We start from the raw sequence: 19,637 nt of genomic DNA on the forward strand, positions 1-19,637 counted from the left end.
ATCTGAGGCATACAGCAGGGGAGAGGGGTTAAAATAAAGGAGGAAAGAGCAGAGATTGTGGAGATGGATCATGCGTGCTATGGTTGTGGGAGAGCACCCAGGACTACACCTGAGGGGAAAAATCAAATACTGTCCAAAAATTAACAACAATATAAGAAAATAAATAATTTAGCACAAAAAAATACACCAAATTCTCAAAACTGGTATTTACCCAATAAAACACACACAGAATATATGAATATACATGAATCAATCTGACAAGATTTCCTTATTAGTAAGAAAAAAAAAGAGTTTCCCCTTACACTTCACTTCCCTAAGTGTGCTATCTATCAATGAATTTCTGGTATACAAAATTGTAAAACAAGAAAACATCGGGCCTCCCCGGTGGCGCAGAGGTTGAGCGCTGGGTTGCGAAGCTGCCCGAGCCTCTACAGCGCCAGTTCGATCCCCGGCCACTGGGTAAGGGTCCCATATGGCGCGCAGACCTCTCCTGCTGCCCGCTGCTCCCCTCAGCAGTGTATTTCATCATTCTGCCTGTTCTGTTCCCCACTCTGGCTCTGGTGAATTCTCTCACCCTCCCGCGCTTCTGACTGTACCCAGTGCTTATATAAATAAATAAATAAATCTTTTTAAAAAAAAAGAAAAGAAAACATCCTAGAAAAGAGGACACTAAACACTTAATATCCTTTTCTTTAAAATTATTTTCCAATAAACAAAATGTAGTAGTCTGAACAGTTTTCTTAATTTGCTCAGCAAAAGCTTGAGTTATTCTCCACTCTGACTTCTTCAGCAATCATTTACCAGATAATCAAGAGCAGTCAAATTGCCTTTAGAAGCAATTATAAAGCAATTTTTGTTGTTTCCCCTTTTTTGTAGCATGTTTAAGACATGTATCCTTACACTAAGCACTGCACTACTGCAGGTGCCAGCTTATTCGTCTAAAGAATTATGTTTCTTCTTATGTTGCAAATACAGGATGCAAACAAAAGAGGAATCTCAGCTAGTTCTTCCTTGATAAGCAGCCAAGAAAACATGCCTAACTGCCAAAAGAGAACTGAGACACGGGTGTGCCAGGTATGAGATATGTAGGTGAAAAAAGATAAGTAGGGATAAAAGCCATCAAGATAAAAAGGATTTCCAGGGTTCTAGTAAGACTGAACAAACTGAGAAGAAAATTAAGTTTGTCAGGGTTCTGACAAACTGAGAAGAAAATTAAGTTTGGAAACTAAGGGCCACTGTTAAACATGTAAGTTGAGCTGTATATGTATTTCCACTCTACCAAAACTTTTCCATATCCCTTTGGACTGTTTTTCACTAATACTGAAGCAAATATATTCAGGTAAAAGTTGCCCAAACTGGCCCTCCCTGGTGGTACAGGCAGTTGAGTGCAGTGCCGCCCGCCACGGAGCAACCCACATGGAGCGGCAGACCTCTCCTGTCTCACCCCCTGCTCCCATCACAGTGTATTTCTGTCGGTCTGCCTGTTCTCTTCCCCCACTCTGTCTTGGGTGAATCTTCTCACCCTCCTGCACACCTGTACCCCAGTTCTTGTATAAAAAGAAAATAAACCTTTAAAAAAAAAAAAAAGTTGTCCAAACTGTAGAATACTTGTGTTTAAAGGCACACAGGTCTGCTCCAACTCCCTGAAAATCGTAACAGAAAGTTGTGAGACCTCAGCCATGCTCAGGCATTAGCACCTTTAAGAGACCTTAGACAATGTCAATGGCACCTTCTTTTAAATCACAGCCATTGCAAAATATATATATATATATATATATATATATATATATATATATTGCAAAAGTAAACACTCCCTCCAAAACAACTCTACACTTAGGTCAATGGGGAAGGAAGGGTTACAGACCACTCAAATTCTAACACCACGTCTTTTGTTAAGCCAGCATTTCCCAAACTGTATTCAACAAAATTAGGTTAGAACTTTGCACATAAGTTGGACAGCAATGAGTCAAAGAGACAACAGTAACGAAACTTGGGGACTAGATAAATAATAGCAATAGAATCAAGACCATGAAATTTGTTTCAAGATGAAAACTGAACATACTGTAAGTTTTAAGGAACAAAAGAGTAACCAGGTAAAAAGTCTTAATTGCAGATGGGGATTCTGGACAGAAACAGATTTCAGATGATAATGACATGTTTAATTAAAGATGACAAAAGAAAAGAAAATGGATAAAAGCCATTTGAGTTTGTACAGACTGATAACAGCACAAAATGTTAAAAATGTGAATCTTAGAATACACTTAGACATATAAGAAGTTGAGCCAATGAGGGAGGTAAACTCATAAGAGAAGAAAATACAGTAGGAGATTGAAGATAAGCTCTCTGATAAGATTAACACAACCTGATCTCTGTAATAAATGGGCACAATGTAAACAAAGGAAATGCAATCCATACGTGTGACGAGTATGAGAAATGAGGAGCCTTAAGAGCAACTGTCAGTGGTTGGAGGTAAAGACTGGCGCTCCAAGTAATTACAGATGAGTTACAAGAAAGGAGAAAGCAAATGAAAACTGCTCCAAAAAATGAAAACAGCTATCATTGCCTCATTTTTGTCATCTCTTTATCTCCCAAATTTTAAAGCTCCAACACCCCAAATACATCAATTCACTCACTTTATAAAATATAATCTTTGGGGCCTCCCTGGTGGTTCAAGGGACTGAGCACAGCAATGTGAAACTGTCCGCAGCCTCTGCAACACAAATTCAATCCCCGGCCAGGGAGCTACCCACATGACACAGCAAACCTCTCCTGTCTCACCCGCTGCTCCTCTCAGCTGTGTATTTCAAGAAGATTTGCCTGTTCTGTTCCCCACTCTGTCTCTGGTGGATCTTCTCACCCCCACACCTCTGGCCTGTACCCCAGTTCTTGTATGCATAAATAAATCTTAAAAAAGTATATATAGGGCCTCCCCGGTGGCGCAGCGGTTGAGCGCTGGGTTGCGAAGCTGCCCGCGGCCTCTGTAGCGCCGGTTCGATCCCCGGCTGCTCCCCGGCCACCAGAGGAGGGTCCCACATGGCGCGCAGACCTCTCCTGCCGCCCGCTGCTCCCCTCAGCAGTGTATTCCGGTCCTTCTGTCTGCTCTGCTTCCCGCTCTGGCTCTGGTGAATTCTCTCACCCTCCCACACTTCTGACTGTACCCAGTGCATGTATAAACAAAAAAACAAACAAACAAATAAATAAATAAAAACATGCCTCTATTTAAAAAAAAAAAAAAATATATATATATATATATATATATATATATAGGGCCTCCCTGGTGGCGCAGTGGTTGAGCGCTGGGTTGCAAAGCTGCCCACGGCCTCTGCAGCACTGGTTCGATCCCCGGCTGCTCCCCAGCCACCAGAGGAGGGTCCCACATGGCGCGCAGACCTCTCCTGCCGCCCGCTGCTCCCCTCAGCAGTGTACTTCGGTCCTTCTGCCTGCTCTGCTCCCCGCTCTGGCTCTGGTGAATTCTCTCACCCTCCCACGCGTCTGACTGTACCCAGTGCTTGTATAAATAAATAAACAAATAAATCTAAAAAAAAAAATATATATATATATAATCTTAGACAGTAGCAATCACATTTTTATAGCCATAACAAAAAAGTCATTTTTAGTGTCATAGGGAAGTGAACATTCAAGTTGTAACTTTATCCAAATAAGTAGCAAACAACCTGAATCTGATTGTGCACATTTTGAAAGGTAAAGTTTCTAAAATTTTCTCACCACATTCAAATTAAACTTGTATTTCAGGTTAACAAACCTGTAACTAGGCCTGGAGACCTCATCAGCATTTCATGTTAAAAAGGGATGATGATTAAAAATAGTAGCACATGGAATGGAATACACCTTTCATCTGAGGACATCAAAGCAACTTTTAAACACCTATTAATTATACCCTTTTTAAAGTATTATGTTGACTACAGCAGAATACAAGCATGAACGTGATCACATTCTATTCTGATGACATATAAAATATAATTTAAAACAGTGGTGACCAACAGTCAATAATTATGATAAATGGGAGTATAATAAAATGTATTTTTGGATAAAATATTCCAAATGCAAAGTAAAATCTCAATTTGAACTTCAGTAACTGTCATCAGAACAAATTTAGGAAAGAACCACACCAATTATTTTTATTCTTATAAGGAAAGCTTTATTAAGCAAATACTATGCACAAGGCAACACATGAGGGCCTCCCTGGTGGCACAAGGGGTTAAGCACCACACTATGAAGCAATCCGCAGCCTCTGCAGCACAACCACGAGTTCAATCCCTGGCCGGCCAGGGAGCTACCCACAAGCACAGCAGACCTCTCCTGTCTCGCCCACTGCAACCCTCAGCAGTGTATTTCAGTCTACCTGTTCTGTTCCCCACTCTGTCTCTGGTGAATCCTCTCACCCCCGGCCCCCGCATCTCTGGCCTGTACCCCAGCTCTTCTTTGCATAAATAAATCTTTGGGGAAAAAAAGAAAAGGTAACACATGAAACAAAAGCATACTATTTTCAGCTACTCTAGATATACCTGATGTTCAATGTAAAAAGGAGGTAGAAATAGGCAGCTCTCCTTCCCACCTCTGACTACTCAGGTGCCTCACTTTTTCTTTCTCCTTATCCTAAATAAACCTGTCCTTTTACAATACTTTTTTAAAAAGGAGGTAACAATATGGCAATGAACTACAAATCAACCAAAAATAAATTTCCCACAAGTTCACACTAGTAAATGGCAACTGCCAAGGTTTTTAGCCATGTTGGTCTCTCTCTAAAGTATGGAGTTGTCATACTCAACAGCGTGTTGCCTACACTAAGAGGCAAGTAATCCAGGCTATACAGATCTGGGGATCAATTTCATTTTCTATAATATCAAGAGGCTACAGACTTAAGTCTCTAACTCCAGGTTCATGAAGTATACTAGAGACAGAATTCTCTAGTATAGACTGGCTCTCCAAGTAATTACAGGTGAGTTACAAGAAAGGAGAAAGCAAATGAAAACTGCTCCAAAAAATGAAAGCTTAAAGAAGGTAATTATCAATCATTTGTATCTACCTTAGTAGGTATGACTATACAATCAGCTTTCATTCTCTGCTTTCCTCAATTGTTAGATCAGAAACTCAGAAAGATCAACTTAAGAGTGATAAAGCAGACAAGAACCTTTTCCCAAAAGCAAAATATATATATATGAAAATTAAGTATCATATAAGACAATTTAATGACCCTTAAAGAAATTCCACCTTTCTACATTTAAAAAAAAAAAAAACCTGAAACAAAGATTTTTTTTTTATTAAATAATAAATTTTATTTTTATATTCCCCCATACAACTGCACATGCCCCATTCTGACCCCAATCCCTCCCCTCCCGGCCCCCACCCCCCAAAAAGTGTCTCTGGTTCATAGTTTTTTGTTGATTTTGATTTTCACTTTCTTATAGTTATTCTTTTTCCTGATCCCTTATTTAAGTTTTCTAGATTCCTGCTATGAGTGAGACCATCCGGTATTTTTCTTTTTCTTTTTGGCTTATTTCGCTGAGCATGATCCCTTCCAGTGCCATCCATGTTGCTGCAAATTGCATGTGTTTATCTTTTTTGAATGCTGAGTAATATTCCATGGTATATATGTACCACATCTTCTTGATCCAGTCATCTATTTTTGGGTATTTGGGCTGTTTCCAAAGCTTAGCTATTGTAAACAGTGCTGCTATAAACATAGGGGTGCAGGTGTTCTTTGGAATTGATGTTTCTGTGTCCTTTGGGTAAATACCTAGGAGTGGAATTGCTGGATCATATGGAAGCTCTATGTTTAGTAGGTCCAGAAATCTGCACACAGCTCTCCATAGTGGTTGGACCAATTTGCACTCCCACCAACAGTGCAGGAGAGTTCCTTTTTCTCCACAACCTCGCCAACATTTGTTGTTGCTAGTTTTTTTAATATGTGCCATTCTCACTGGTGTAAGATGAAACAAAGATTTTTATGGTAAAGTTTTGAAAACTGTTAACCTTGGTGTATTTTCATCATGAAAAGAATCATAAGAGGACATTTATTAAATACCAATATTATTTATAAGACTCGGATACTTTTTGTTTAAGACAGTAAAAGATCTGGGCCCCTTGGAAAAATGGTGGATTCCACCTCTAGGACAGGAAATGTAACACGAACCAGGAACATCTTATGCCAGGTGCCATGGTTAATTGTTTGGGATACTCTAATTGGATCATGGGATACTCAAACATTTGGTCAACTATTCTGTGGGTCTGTGAGTGTGTTTCTGGATGACTTAATATTGTTAAAATGATAATAATACCCAAACCAATCTACAGATCCAATGTAATTCCTATTAAAATCTCAACAGCATTTTTTGCAGAAATTAGAGCTGATGCTCAAATTCATAGTTTCAAAGGGCCCTAAACTAACCCAAATAATCCTTAAAAAAAAAGAACATATTTCATCATTCTAAAATATATTACAAGATTACAAAGCTACCCTGACCAGTGTGGTATTGGTATAAGGACAGGCATGTAGACAGATGGAATACAAATGACAGTCCAGAAATAAACCCACACATCTATGGCCAACTTGATAGGAGGGGGGAAAAAAAATCATCATTTCAAAATGGTGCTTGGACAATTAGATATCTACATGTAAAAAAGAATAAAGTTGGATTCCATCCCTCCCCATACACAAAACAGATCAATACAAGGCAAAACTCTCAGAAGAAAATGGTTTCATAGCTATAAAACCAAATTACCTAAGCAATGAAAGAAAGATGGGGCCTCCCCAGTGGCACGCGGGTTAAGCGCAGCACTGTGAACCTTTCTGCAGCCTCTGCAGCCCTGGTTCCATTCCCGGCTGGCCAGGGAGATACCTACATGGCACGGCAGACCTCTCCTGTCTTGCCCGCTGCTCCCCTCAGCAGTGTTTTCAGTCTCTCTGCCTGTTCTGCTCCCTGCACTGTCTCTGGCGAATCCTCTCACCCTCCCGCGCCTCTAGTCGTACCCCAGTTCTTGTATAAATAAATCTTAAAAAAAAAAAAAAAAAGAAAAAAGAAAGAAAGAAAAGACTAAAATGGACTTCATCAAAATTGAAAAGTCTGGGGCCTCCCTGGTGGCACAGGGGTTAACATCTCAGCACTATCCAGCCACTGCAGCATGAGTTTGATCCCCAGCCAGGGAGCTGACCCACATGGCTCAGCAGACCTCTCCTGTCTCACCTGCTGCTCCCCTCAGCAGTGTATTTCAATCAGTCTTCCTGTTTTGTTCCCCACTCTGTCTGTGGCGAATGCTCTCACCCCCTTGCACCTCTGGCCTGTACCAGTTTTAGTATGCATAAATAAATAAATCTTAAAATAAAAAAAGGCAGGGACTCAAGCAGACACTTTACACCAATATTTATAGCAGTATTGTTTTCAAAAGCCAAAGTGTCCCTAAAACCCTAATACCCACCCACAAATAAATGAGTAAACAAAATGTTATATATATATGCGATGGTTATTATTCAATCTTAAAAATTAATGAGCCAGACATAAAAGGACAAGTAATGCATGAGTTAACTTAAATGGGGTACCTGGGATAGGCAAATTCAGATTTTAAAAAAATTTAAAATGGTGGTTGTCAGGGCCTGTTGGGGGGCAGTGCCAAAGAGTCATTCATTGTTCAATGGGTACAGACCTTCAGATGGGAAAAAGGAAACTGGTCTGAAGATAGATGTTGTAGCGTTGCAAATAATATGAATGTACTTAATGCTGAGTAATGCTTTTTAACTTAGAAAATGGTTAAAAAGTCAATTTTAGGGCCTCCCCAGTGGCGCAGCGGTTAAGCGCTGGGTCGCGAAGCTGCCCGCCGCCTCTGCGGCGCCGGTTCGATCCCCGGCTGCTCCCCGGCCACCAGAGGAGGGTCCCACATGGCGCGCAGACCTCTCCTGCCGCCCGCTGCTCCCCTCAGCAGTGTACTTCGGTCCTTCTGCCTGCTCTGCTCCCCGCTCTGGCTCTGGTGAATTCTCTCACCCTCCCGCGCTTCTAACTGTACCCAGTGCTTGTATAAAAAAATAAATCTTTAAAAAAAAAAAAAGTGTTGTTGTATACCTAGGACCTGGTCAAATAATTTATGATTTGTTGTGGACTCCCGTTTTTGTTCTCCTGGTATCCTGGGTCACACTGTATCAGTGTGACCTCTATAGGAGAGTGGAGTGCAGGAAACTGAGTAGCAAAAATCAGTCATAAGTGTGTTTCATGCCTAAATGACTGACACCGCCCCCCACTAACCCTGAATACCAAGACCTAGGTGAGTTTCCCTAGCTGGTAATACTTGTCAAAAATCAGTGATGGGAAAATAAAGTACTGTCCCAGCAACTCCACTGAGAGAAGTGGACACTCAGCATCTAGTTTCTCTTGAACTCCACTACATGCACCTTTCCCTTTTCCTAATTTTAATCTTTATCCTTTCTTTATAATAAACCATTATCTATAAATATAACAGCTTTTCTGAATCCTTCTAGTCAATGTTCAAATCTGAAGGTGGTCTTGGTGACCTTTGACACAGAAACAGTAAAATATATAACATGTATATGTTAACCATGAGAAAGCTGGATTTGCCTTACTAATAATAAACACTTTAGAGTAAGACATAATGCCAGGTGAAAAGAGGGATATACATAATGAAGAGCCAACTGATCATGCACACAAAATCCCAAACATGTATACCATGTAACAGATTCAAAACACATGAAAAACAAATCAACAAAAAATCAATAGGTATGTAGAAGAGTTACATACAATAACCCAACTTAACCTAATTAACATTTAGAGCATTCTGCCCTACAATGAAAGCAAGCATGAACTATTTTCAATGCAACATGAAACATTCACCAAGACCATGTAATGAGCCATAAAACAAGTCTATTGTTAGTTTTCTGGACTCAAGAGAGAAAACCAGATGCAACGTTTCCGAAACTTATTTGACCATAAACTCTTCCTGTAAAGGCATCTCCAGGGACTGCTGCTTCTCAGAAAACTTTGGGAAAAGCTTTCCCAACCATTTTTAACACCTCTTCCTATTTCTCTGCCTAATTGTGACTAACAAAATAAGGGAATCAATAAAAAAAACTCGGCGTAGGGGCCTCCCTGGTGGCACAGGCGGTTGAGCGCAGTGCTGTGAAGCTGTCCGCAGCCTCTGTAGTGCTGGTTCGATCCCCGCCAGCTACGAAGCAACCCACATGGCGTAGCAGATCTCTCCTGTCTCACCTACTGCTCCCCTCAGCAGTGTATTTTAGTCAGTCTGCCTGTTCTGTTCCCCGCTATGTCTTTGGTGAGGCCTCTCACCCTCCCGCACGTCTGGCCTGTACCCCAGTTCTTGTGTGAATAAATTAAATCTTTTAAAAAAAAAATACTCAGTGTAGACTAGTCAATTTTATGAATTACATGCAAAAGTCCTAAGGCAGGAATAAGCCTGACATATTTGTGAAATTACAAAGGAGTCAGAAAGGCTGAAACAGCATAAGATAAAGGATAATACCTAAGAGCAGGAGATGAAATCAGAAAGTTAAGCAGAGGTCAGAGTATATAAGACTTTCTAAATGTCACCAAAGATTTTGCATGTGATTCTAAGTATGGTGGAAAGGTTTGAGAAATGAGTATTACCTTACTTACATTTTTAAAAGATCTCTTTGGGCTGCTGTGTAAAGACCACAGTAGAAACTGAGCAACCAGTTAATAACAAGCTCTTAGCAGTAGCATCAAATATGGCCAAGACTAAAATGGCTGTGAACACAGTTAAATGTGTTTGTCAAAGGAAAAAACATCCAAATAAATCAATATAAACTTTCTTTATTTGCCTCCCAGAAGATCTCATTCTCCTCCTCAGAGGATGCTTAATCTATCTTCCTTACGCCCTTATTTCTCCAGCCTCTTCAAACTGGAAATGTTCTAAGTCTCAGTAATTGAACCTCTTTTTTCTAGCTACTCTCATTCCACTGGTGATTTCATTGAGAAATCATGCTGTTTCAGTTATTCTTACTGGTCTTTAAATAGCATCTATATAAAGATAATTCCCAATTTTACATCTCATGTCTAGGTCTCTCTACTAAACCCCAGACTCATGTATCTGCTTGATTATATAGTAAACATCTTAAACTTCAAACCAAAACTGAGCACCTAGCCTTCCCCCTCCAAACTTGTTTCCCTTAAGTCTTACCTATATCAGATAACATCAATTCCAGTGTTAAAATTTCTCAGGGATAAACCTTAAGAGATAGACACGTCCCCTCACTTTCTTTCATGCCCCCACCCACACTTTATGTCAGCAAATCCTTTCAACCCTACCTTCAAAATATGTCCAGTAACCAACCACTTCTTACCCACCTCCACTGCTAGTACTCAGTCCAAGGCATCATAATCTCTTACTTGGATTATTGCCTTCCTCTTAGTCTCCCCCTGTTCTGGCCCTGCACTGCCTTTACCACTCTCCTCTCAACACAGCAGCCATGTGGTTTTAGTAAATCTAAATTAGAACCCATCGGGCCTCCTGGTTTAAGTCTCAGCAAGGGGTTAACTCTCAGCAAGATCAAGCTATTGGCAGCCACTGCAGCAGGACTTTGATCCGGGAGCTGACCTACATGGCACAGCAGACCTCTCCTGTTTCACCCACTACCCCCTCAGCAGTGTATTTCAGTAGATCCACCTGTTCTGCTACCCACTCTGTCTCTGGGGAATCCTCTCACACTCCCCCCCACCCCGCAACTCTGGCCTACACCCCAGCTCTTGTATGCATAAATAAATAAATCTTTTTTAAAAAATTAGATCCCATCATCAATTGCTCAAACCTTCCAACAGGTATCTCACTGAAGTAAAAATCCTTAATAATGGTCAGGACCAAATGTCATCTGACCACAATACCTTTGTGCCTCTGCTTCTGTCATTCTGACTATTCAGTCCCAGTTCACTTCATTCCAGTTGCAATGGCCTTCCTGCTGTTCCTCAAATACTCCCAATCTGCTCTAGCCTAAGGACCTTTGAACTTGCTCTACCCTCAGTCTAAAATTACCTACCCTCTAAAATTATCTAATGCAAGGCTTGTTCTTTCAATCAAATCTTCAAATGTCATCTCAGCGAAGTCTTCCCTTCCCATGCTATTTAAAATTGCAAACTTCTTTCCAATCCTTTACCATTCTTTATATGCCAGCTTTACATTATTTGCTTTAAAATTCATCACAGCACTTTATTCTAGCATACTACATATCTTCCTTATTTATCTTATTCATCGGTTGTCTCCTCCAGCTAGAATGTTAACTCTAAGGATTTTTGTCTGTGTTGCCTCCTGCTATATCCCTAGTCTCTAAAGCAGCAATACTGCATCACAAACTCTTTCCCAAAGTGCCAAGTTTTATTAGGTCCAATTCAAATTAAGGGATTAGCCTAATTAAATATACCAATTCCTTTGTCAGTATTTATATTATATGAATAATATCCAATATTCACAAATGTTTTTAGTTATGCTTTTATTATCTACTTAACTGACAATTAAAGAGATACTGATTCCAAATAGTTCAACTTGTTACTTACTCAAGCCTTACTGTAAACAGAAAAAAAAGCAGTAGGCTTCAGTCAGAAGTCCTATGTTCAATCCTAGTTCTACCACTAACTCGTACAACTCTGGTAATTTAACCTCCTCTAAGTTTCTCATCAATAAAATAACAGGGTGGGGTGGACTGAAGACCTGCCTGTCTTACCTACCCTACAACTAGTCATAAGATTTTTGCACCATAAGTTTTATATACCATAAGTTTTATACACCATAAGTGATATACAAGATTGAATTAAATTTATATACAGTAGTTGGGAAAAACCTGAAATGGAACAGAAAAGTTCAGTGTCTGAGGCAGCTGATTACACCATACTTTCCTGCCCCTAACACTAAACTCTATTTTTGGAATCAAACTGGCTCTTCTACTTACTTATTGTATCTTTAAAAAGTTACTTAACCTCTCTGAGTCACTGTTTCCACATTCATAAACAAAATAATACCAACCTGTAGCACAACCTTTTGAGATTTAAAGATTTTATACATATATGCAATACACCTAATAAAATTCATTTAAAGAATATTCTCACTTGTCTTTCTTTCAAACGCACAAAAATACAAAAGCAGATAATACAAACCATAACATAAAAGTAGGAAAATTATTTTGACTTGGAAACTGTGAAAGCACAAGGAGGAAAATGAAAAAGAGCTAGAAATAATCAAAGAAAGAGCATAATAGTTTGCCTATCAAATGGTATTTTCTTCTCTTGATGCAAAGAAAAACTGGTGTGCAGAAAAAAAAACATACTTTTTAATCTAAAAAGTTCATATCAAAACTAATTTAGTCTTTTCTCATCAATGGAAGATATTTTTATTAGTCAATCGTTCACTTTCTCACACACCAACACTTATTTTGACTCTCTAGAACTCCAGGCACACGCTAAAACAAAATAAGCACTTGTGGTAAAACTATTATAGAACACTGTCATTTTATTAAATACATTTAGAAATATGGCGGAGATCTCCCTGGTTGTGCAAGAGGTTAAGTGTCAGCACTATGAAGCTATCCACAACTATTGCAGCACGAGTTCAATCCCCAGTCAGGGAGCTAATCCACATGGCGCAGCAGACCTCTCCTGTCTTTCCCGCTGCTCCCCTGAGCAGTGTTTTTCAGTCAATTTGCCTGTTCTGCTCCCTACTCTGTATGTGATAAATCCTCTTACCCCCCACACCTCTGGCCTGCACCCCAGTTCTTGTATGGATAAATAAATCTTTAAAAAAAAAAAACCACCAATTTCAGAAAACACCAAAATGTAATGTATACCTCTGGGATGTTAAAAATGTTCTATCCTTTAAGGGCATCCCTGGTGGCGCAAAGGGTTAAGCACCGCACTATGAAGCAATCCACAGCCTCTGCAGCACGGGTTCGATCCCCAGCCAGCCAGGGAGCAACCCACATGGTGCAGCAGACCGCTCCTGACTCACCCGCTGTTCCCCTCGGCAGTGTACTTTGGTCAGTCTGCCAGTTCTGATCCCCACTCTGTCTCTGGTGAATCCTCTCACCCCATTCCCCCACCCCCACCCCCGCCCCATCTCTGGCCTGTACTCCAGCTCTTGATTGCATAAATAAATAAATCTTTTTAAAAAACAAACAAACATGAGTATCTCTAACATCATCTATTCAAGTACCTGCTGAATATTTACTACATACAAAACTTGTGCTAAGTACTAAGGGTACACAAAATGATTAAGACATGGTCTCTGGATTCAAGTTCTTAAACTTACAGAAGATCACATGTATAGATAACAGGGTAAATGTATATAGAGGTACATACAGAATATTATGCAAGCACAAAGGGACATCAAAAATAGCCAAGGGAAGTCATGGCAGCAGGGTAGGAAGGCTTCATGGAGGTGTTAACACCTGAGTCTTTCAAAGATGAATAGAAATTATCCCAGCCAAAGTACACTCCAAGAGAGGGAACAGCTTGAGTAAAGGTACAGTGATAAAGAAACCTCACCGTGTATTTTAAGAAACAATGAACAGCTGAAAGATGTTGCCTATGGGTAGGTAAAAGCAAGAACTATGGTGGGGTAGGAAGCGGCCCGACAGACAGGAAGATGCCAAGTCATGAGGGATTTATGACACTATCAAAAAAGCAAGATGGGTCAGTGAGGTTTATGCAAAGTAATTATGTAGTCAGATCATACAGGGAGCAATGCAAAGCGTGGACTTAAGGGTTGAAAGGGCGGGGGGAGGGGCAGAAAGAATGCCGTTAGAAGGGAATTATAAACTGTTCTGAGAGAAGATGATAAGGGCCTAAAATAATAAAATAAAAGCTATCACAAATGTGGAGAAACAAAGTAAAGATATATTACGTTGCTGGTCCAGATACCACACTTTGAGAACGAATAAACTATACAAAGGGTCACAGCAAATTTTTTTCTGTAAAGGGCCAAGTAAAAAAATATTTTAGGCTTTATGGACCCTAGAGGGTCTCAACTACAGTTCTTGGGTTTTGTTTTTAAAATCCTTTAAAAATTAAAAGCCATTCTTAGCGTGTGAACTTTAACCAAAAAAAACAAAGAGAGAGAGGGAGAGAGGGGTCACAAGCTGGACTTGGGTTATGAATCATCATTAGCTTGTTGATTCCTACTATACACCCGTAAAAAAGTGAGGGTTAATCTTCCTGAGATTAGTTTTCCTGAAGTGCTACAGGCAGATTACTGCACTACTCACAAAAGTCTCCACTGGTCCTGTCAACTGAGTAAATCCAATCCCAATGAAGCGTAGCATTCACAGGCATCTAGACTCTAGAGCCAACCTACTAATCCATTCTTCCATTCTTATTAAATTGATCTACTTACATTCACCTCCTTCCGTATCTTCGTGGTGTTCCCCAATATTCTTTTCTCCTCTTCAAACCTATCTAAGTACTCTTCCTTCAAAGCCTTGACCGGAATCCACCCTCCTCAGAATTCCTGAATGCGCTATCTCAATTTACCTGGTATTTATTAACTGTCTTGAGTTTATACTTCAAATATAAGTTCCTTTAGGGTAGGGAATGACATACTTTTCTCTACCAGTGGATCCAGAATATAACAAGTGATAAATAAACATGAAAATGTATGTTTGTGTATAGGTATCATAATGTCACACTTGTTTTTTTCCCTGAACTGGCTATATAATTGAAGCAAATGTGATTTTACCTCTTGTATCAGTAATTAAATGTTGCGATCTATTTTTTAAAAGATTTATTTACTTAGGGCCTCCCAGGTGCCGCAAGGGGTTAAGACACAACCTATGAAGCTACCTACAGCCACTGCAGCACGAGTTAGATCCCTGGCCAGGGAAGTGACCAACAAGGTGCAGCAGACCTCTCCTGGCTCACCCACTGCTCCCCTCAGCAGTGTATTTTAGTCAATCCTCCTCTTCTGTTCCCCACTCTCTCTCTGGTGAATCCTCTTACCGCCCCCACCCCTCTGGCCTGTACCCCCAGTTCTTGTATGCATAAATAAATCTTTATTAAATAAATAAAAAAGAAACATTTATTTATTTATACAAGAATTGGGGCACAGGCCAGAGGCGCAGAAGGGTGAGAGAATTCACCAGAGAGCAGGGAGCAGAACAGGCAGACGTCGGAAAACACTGCTGAGGGGACAGGAGGCGAGCCAGGAGAGGTCTGCCGCACCATACAGGTTTCTCCCTGGCCAACTGGGAATCGAACCTGGGGACAGCTTCATAGCGCTGTGCTCAACCCGATGCACCACCCGGGAGGCCCCAATGCTGTAACCTTATGAACAAAATTCGAATGCTGCAGGAACCACAGAATGACAATCACCTAGCACGTGTGTCTCTCTATTACACTGTTAAGGAGTCATTTACGAGGAAAACAGTAACAACACATGTAGATTTTTAACCAACAGTCAATGCTGTCAACATAGACTGGGATGATATTAAACATAGAAGTTATTAGGCCAAGTCAATGTTTACCTATCTTAGGCTTGCTTTTGAAATACAAAGTAAGCTTTTACAACTAAATTGTCTTAAATTCATCCTTAATTTTTACTCATGTTTAAAGTCACATAACATACACAAAAGTCACACAAATCTGAGTATTTTTAACAGTAAGGTTCTCTGCGACAATTCATCTTACCAAAACGGCATCATCACTGATTTCAATCAGAATTTGGGGAAATAAGAATATACCTAAATTTTTCAGAAAACAGTACTTTTTAGTTTACTATTGATAACTATACTCAGAGAATACTTGGGCTAGATTAAAGGATTCTTCTTATATTTTAGAAGACTGCTGGAGAAGTCTCTGTCCAGTCCAAAGTGTGAACTCTGCCATATATTCTACCCAAAGAACGTTCAAAACTCTACAAAAATACCTCCAGAATTACTTTGCCCATATTTCAATGCCAAAAAAAAAAAAAAAAAAAAAAAAGTTTGGGGCCTCCGTGGTGGCACAGGGTTGAAGTCTCGGTGCTATCAAGCTATTACCAGCCATTGTGGCATGAGTTTGATACCCGGCCAAGGAGCTAACCCACATGACACAGCAGACCTCTCCTGTCTCCTGGGATGCTCCCCTCAGCAGTATATTTGAGTGGATCTGCCTATTCTGCTCCCCACTCTGTCTCTGGTGAATCCTCTCACCTCCCACACCTCTGGCCTGCACTCCAGTTCTTGTATGCATAAATAAATAAAAGCGAATCTTTAAAAAAAAAAAAAAGTTTGAAACACTTCTAAATAAAATAAAAGCAGAAGAAACAACCCCCCCCAAAAAAAACCTGGCAGTTAAAGTAAAAACGGATCCTTCTTAACTCTTCAAAACAGAAAAAAGCCTAGTGATTTACAACCCTGAAAAAACTAGCACTTACTGGTAAATTTACTACAGTATCAATAATGCACTGACTGAAGCACAAACCCAGGAGCCAGGGGCTTCCATTTCTCAATGGCTGTTCTGCTTGGTCCCGTCTTAGGCACATCCCCATTTGCTGAACAAGAAAAGCTTATCTGACATTCTCGGGTTGTGAGAATTGACTAAATGTTTATGAAGAATTTTAGGAGCACGAAGAGAGACCATTACATGTCGTTAATCTAACACAAAACTAGAGCTAAATGTCAGGCTTGCAGATCCAATCATGATTCCTTTGCATCTTCTAACTCCTCTAACCACAACAAATCTTCAGTGAGTCGGTGAAGTACCCGTATCTAATGAGCTGGTTTAGCAACCTCAGAAAAAAGAATTTTTTCCAAATCTCTGTTTTCTCACAAACCATGTCACTTATCCAATCCAACTATCTGCAACCGGGAAACCGGATTTGATTGACAAGAACCTTCGGTCTAGTTATTGATAAGCCAACCCTCCTGGGAATCACAATGGAACTTTCTTTGTTAACTTACCAGAAATGTGCCTCCTGAAAATAATCCCAGAAAACAGTCGTTCCAACCAGAGCCTTATCACTGGGAAAGTCCCTGCACTTTTCTGACATACAGAACGCGAATGTTTTTAGACCGTGGCCAAAGACCCCACCGGCTCCACACCTGCACCCACTCGTCCGGCCGTTCCGGCCCCAGCTCGGTGTTGGGGTGACCACAGACGGGGGAGGCTGCTGGGCAAAGCGCTGGTGCCATTTCCAGCGGCCCCTCGGAGAATGACAGCAACAATGAACACGCTGACAAAAGAGTTGGGAGGCCAACTCCCGAGCCTCTGCGGCGCGATTCTTCCTCCCCCCGCGACACCCACGGCTGCCCGGCCGGCCGGAGCCGTCCCCTCGCGGGCCCCGCGCCCGGGCGCCCCCGGCTCCGCCCCGGCGGCGGCGCACCTGGAAGGTGAGGGGCGCGCAGCCTCCCGGAACCGGCAGCGCCGAGCCGCGGGCCCGGACTTCCTCCCCGAGGGGGCGCGCGGGCCGGGCGCGCACCCCGGCCGGGAGGAGCGCTCGGGAGGCGGGGGGGCGCCGGGCGGGGGGCGGCGGGGCCGGGCGCGCCGCGCTCGCGGGGGTGGCCGCGGTCAGCCGCCCGCTCCCGGGGCCGGGGGCGCGCGCCGGCCGGCCCGGGCCCGGGCCGCGTCTCTCCGCGGCCCGGCCCCGCGCGAGGGCGCCGGCGGCCGAGGCGTCCGCTCTCCGCGTCGCCCGACTCCGGGCGCCGGCGGGAGGTGCCGCCCGGCGGGGGAGGCGGCCGCGCCGGGCCCGGGCCCGGGCCCGCTCCCTCCCCACGCGGTCGGCGCGGCGGCCGGGCGCCCGGGGCGCGGCCCTACCTGAGGCGGTGTACCAGCTGCCGGCGTGGCTGGCTTCGCGGCAGACCACTCGGTTGGACATCTTGGCGCCGGTGCCGCCTATGGTGCACGGGGATGAATGAGGGGGCGGCGGGGCGGCGGGAGCGGCTCCGCGAGGGGACGAGGCGCCGCGGGCCCGGCCCAGGAGGAGGCGGCGGCGGGGAGGGGAGCGGCCCGGCCCAGGAGGAGGAGGAAGAGGAGGAGGCGGCGGCCCGGGAGGAGGCGGAGATGGCAGCCGGGGCGGCGGCGGCGGCGGCAACAATCACCTCAGACTCCGGCGGCCGCCGGAAGACGCGGCCCGCGGCGGCGCCGCCGAAGCCCGGAAAGCCCGGACCCCGGAGTCGCCGCCGCTCCGGCCGGGGCGGGATCCGCGCGCCGCCCCCGCGGCCCCTCCCCCCGCGGCTCCCCGCGCCGCCGCCGCCGACCCCACCCCGTGACCGCGCCGCCCCTCCCCCGCCGCCCGCCGCCCGCCGCCCGCCGCCCGCGGGCGCCCCGCACCCACCCGGCCGGGCCCTCCCGCCGCCGCCGCCGCCGGCCCGCCCCGCCCCGCCCCGCTCCTCCCCCGGCCGCGCGGCGAGGCTAGCGGCGCAGCCCGGGCCGGCCCGGCGGCATCCGGGGTCGGGCGCCCCGCGAGGAGGCGGCGGCGCGGCCGCCCCGCGCACAGAAGCCCAGGCCGGGCCGAGCCGGCGGAGGCAGACCCGGAGCAGCCGGCGCCGCCTTACTCGCCGCGCGAACGGGTCCTGCCCACTGAGCATGCCCAGCGCCGCGGCCCGGCCGCCCAGGACTCGCGGCGGGCGCGCTCGGCGCTCCGGGGCTTGGCGGCGGCGGGGGGGGCGGAGGAGGACGCAGCCGCAGGGCAAGCCCCCTCCCCCCGCGCCGGGCGGCCGCCCCCGCCCCCCGCCGCGCCGGACGCGCACCCCGAGGTTTCCCTCCCGGGACGCCGGTCTGTGGCCACGTTGGGAAGCTCGTGGGTCGAGGCGGGCACATGGCGGCGGCCCCGTGGCCCCGCGGTGCCCGCGACCGGCTTCTCGGGACACCCTCGCCGCCCGACGGGGGCTTTGACGCTGGAGCGGCCGCCTCGTTCCGTGACACTTGGGGGTGCCTGGGCTAACGCCCGGGCTGAAGTGTGCTGCGGCCGGCCCCTGCGTGCTCGTCTGCAGGGGGTGAGGTGCTCAGGCAGTGTCCGGAGGACTGCGAGTTAATGAACTTCAGGAGCCTGCCAGCAGGCAGACGTTCCCAGCTCTCATCTGATGAAGCCCCAGCCAGGGAGTGTTCCCTGCAAGCGTCAGGAACAAAGAATTCCTTTAAAGTTAAGAAGCAGGATGTCTTGGACCTCCAGGGAAATGAAGTAAGCCATTACAAAATTAGGAAGAGGAAGAGAAAGTTGCATATCTTCAATGAAAGGTTTGGGGTTAAACCCTTGAAATTGTTAATCGCTGGTGGACTCGAGAGCAGACTACTGGCAGCCAAGCAATCAAGAATTGGTGCCTTAATATACCTTAAAAAAGCAAAATACCATTGGGCCTCCCTGGTGGCGCAGGGGGTTAAGCACCCCACTATGGGGCAAGTCACAGCCTCTGCAGCACAGGTTCCGTCCCAGGTCAGCCAGAGAGAAACTCACATGGCTCAGGGGACCTCTCCTGTCTCGCCCGCTGCTCCGCTGTGTTTCAATCAGTCTGCCTGTTCTGCTCCCCACTCTGTCTGCTGAATCCTCTCAACCCCCTTCTTCCCTGGCCTGTACCCCGGCTCTTGTATGCGTAAATAAATAAATCTTTAAAAAAAAAAAAAAAAAGGTAAAATGCCATCCTGGTCCCATTTCTCCCACCTCTTTCAAATTTAAATTCCAAG

At 44.6% G+C, this 19,637-nt stretch overlaps 1 protein-coding gene across 3 annotated transcripts in view; it reads right to left on the reverse strand.

Annotated features, from left to right (window-relative positions):
• Nucleotides 1–17,832, reverse strand: part of MEMO1 (mediator of cell motility 1) — a gene marked incomplete at its 5' end in the record, with an annotated part of 81,295 nt that extends 63,463 nt beyond the window's left edge. For all 3 annotated transcript variants that reach the window (XM_084235262.1, XM_084235260.1, XM_084235259.1), the window contains one exon: nucleotides 17,772–17,832. In XM_084235262.1, coding sequence (XP_084091388.1) covers nucleotides 17,772–17,832 — 61 coding nt within the window. The remainder of the gene's footprint in view (nucleotides 1–17,771) is intronic.
• Between the last annotated feature and the right edge of the window lie 1,805 nt (nucleotides 17,833–19,637).

This window comes from Talpa europaea, assembly GCF_964194135.1.
Source record: "Talpa europaea genome assembly, chromosome: 6".
NCBI classification, from domain to species: Eukaryota; Metazoa; Chordata; class Mammalia; order Eulipotyphla; family Talpidae; genus Talpa; species Talpa europaea.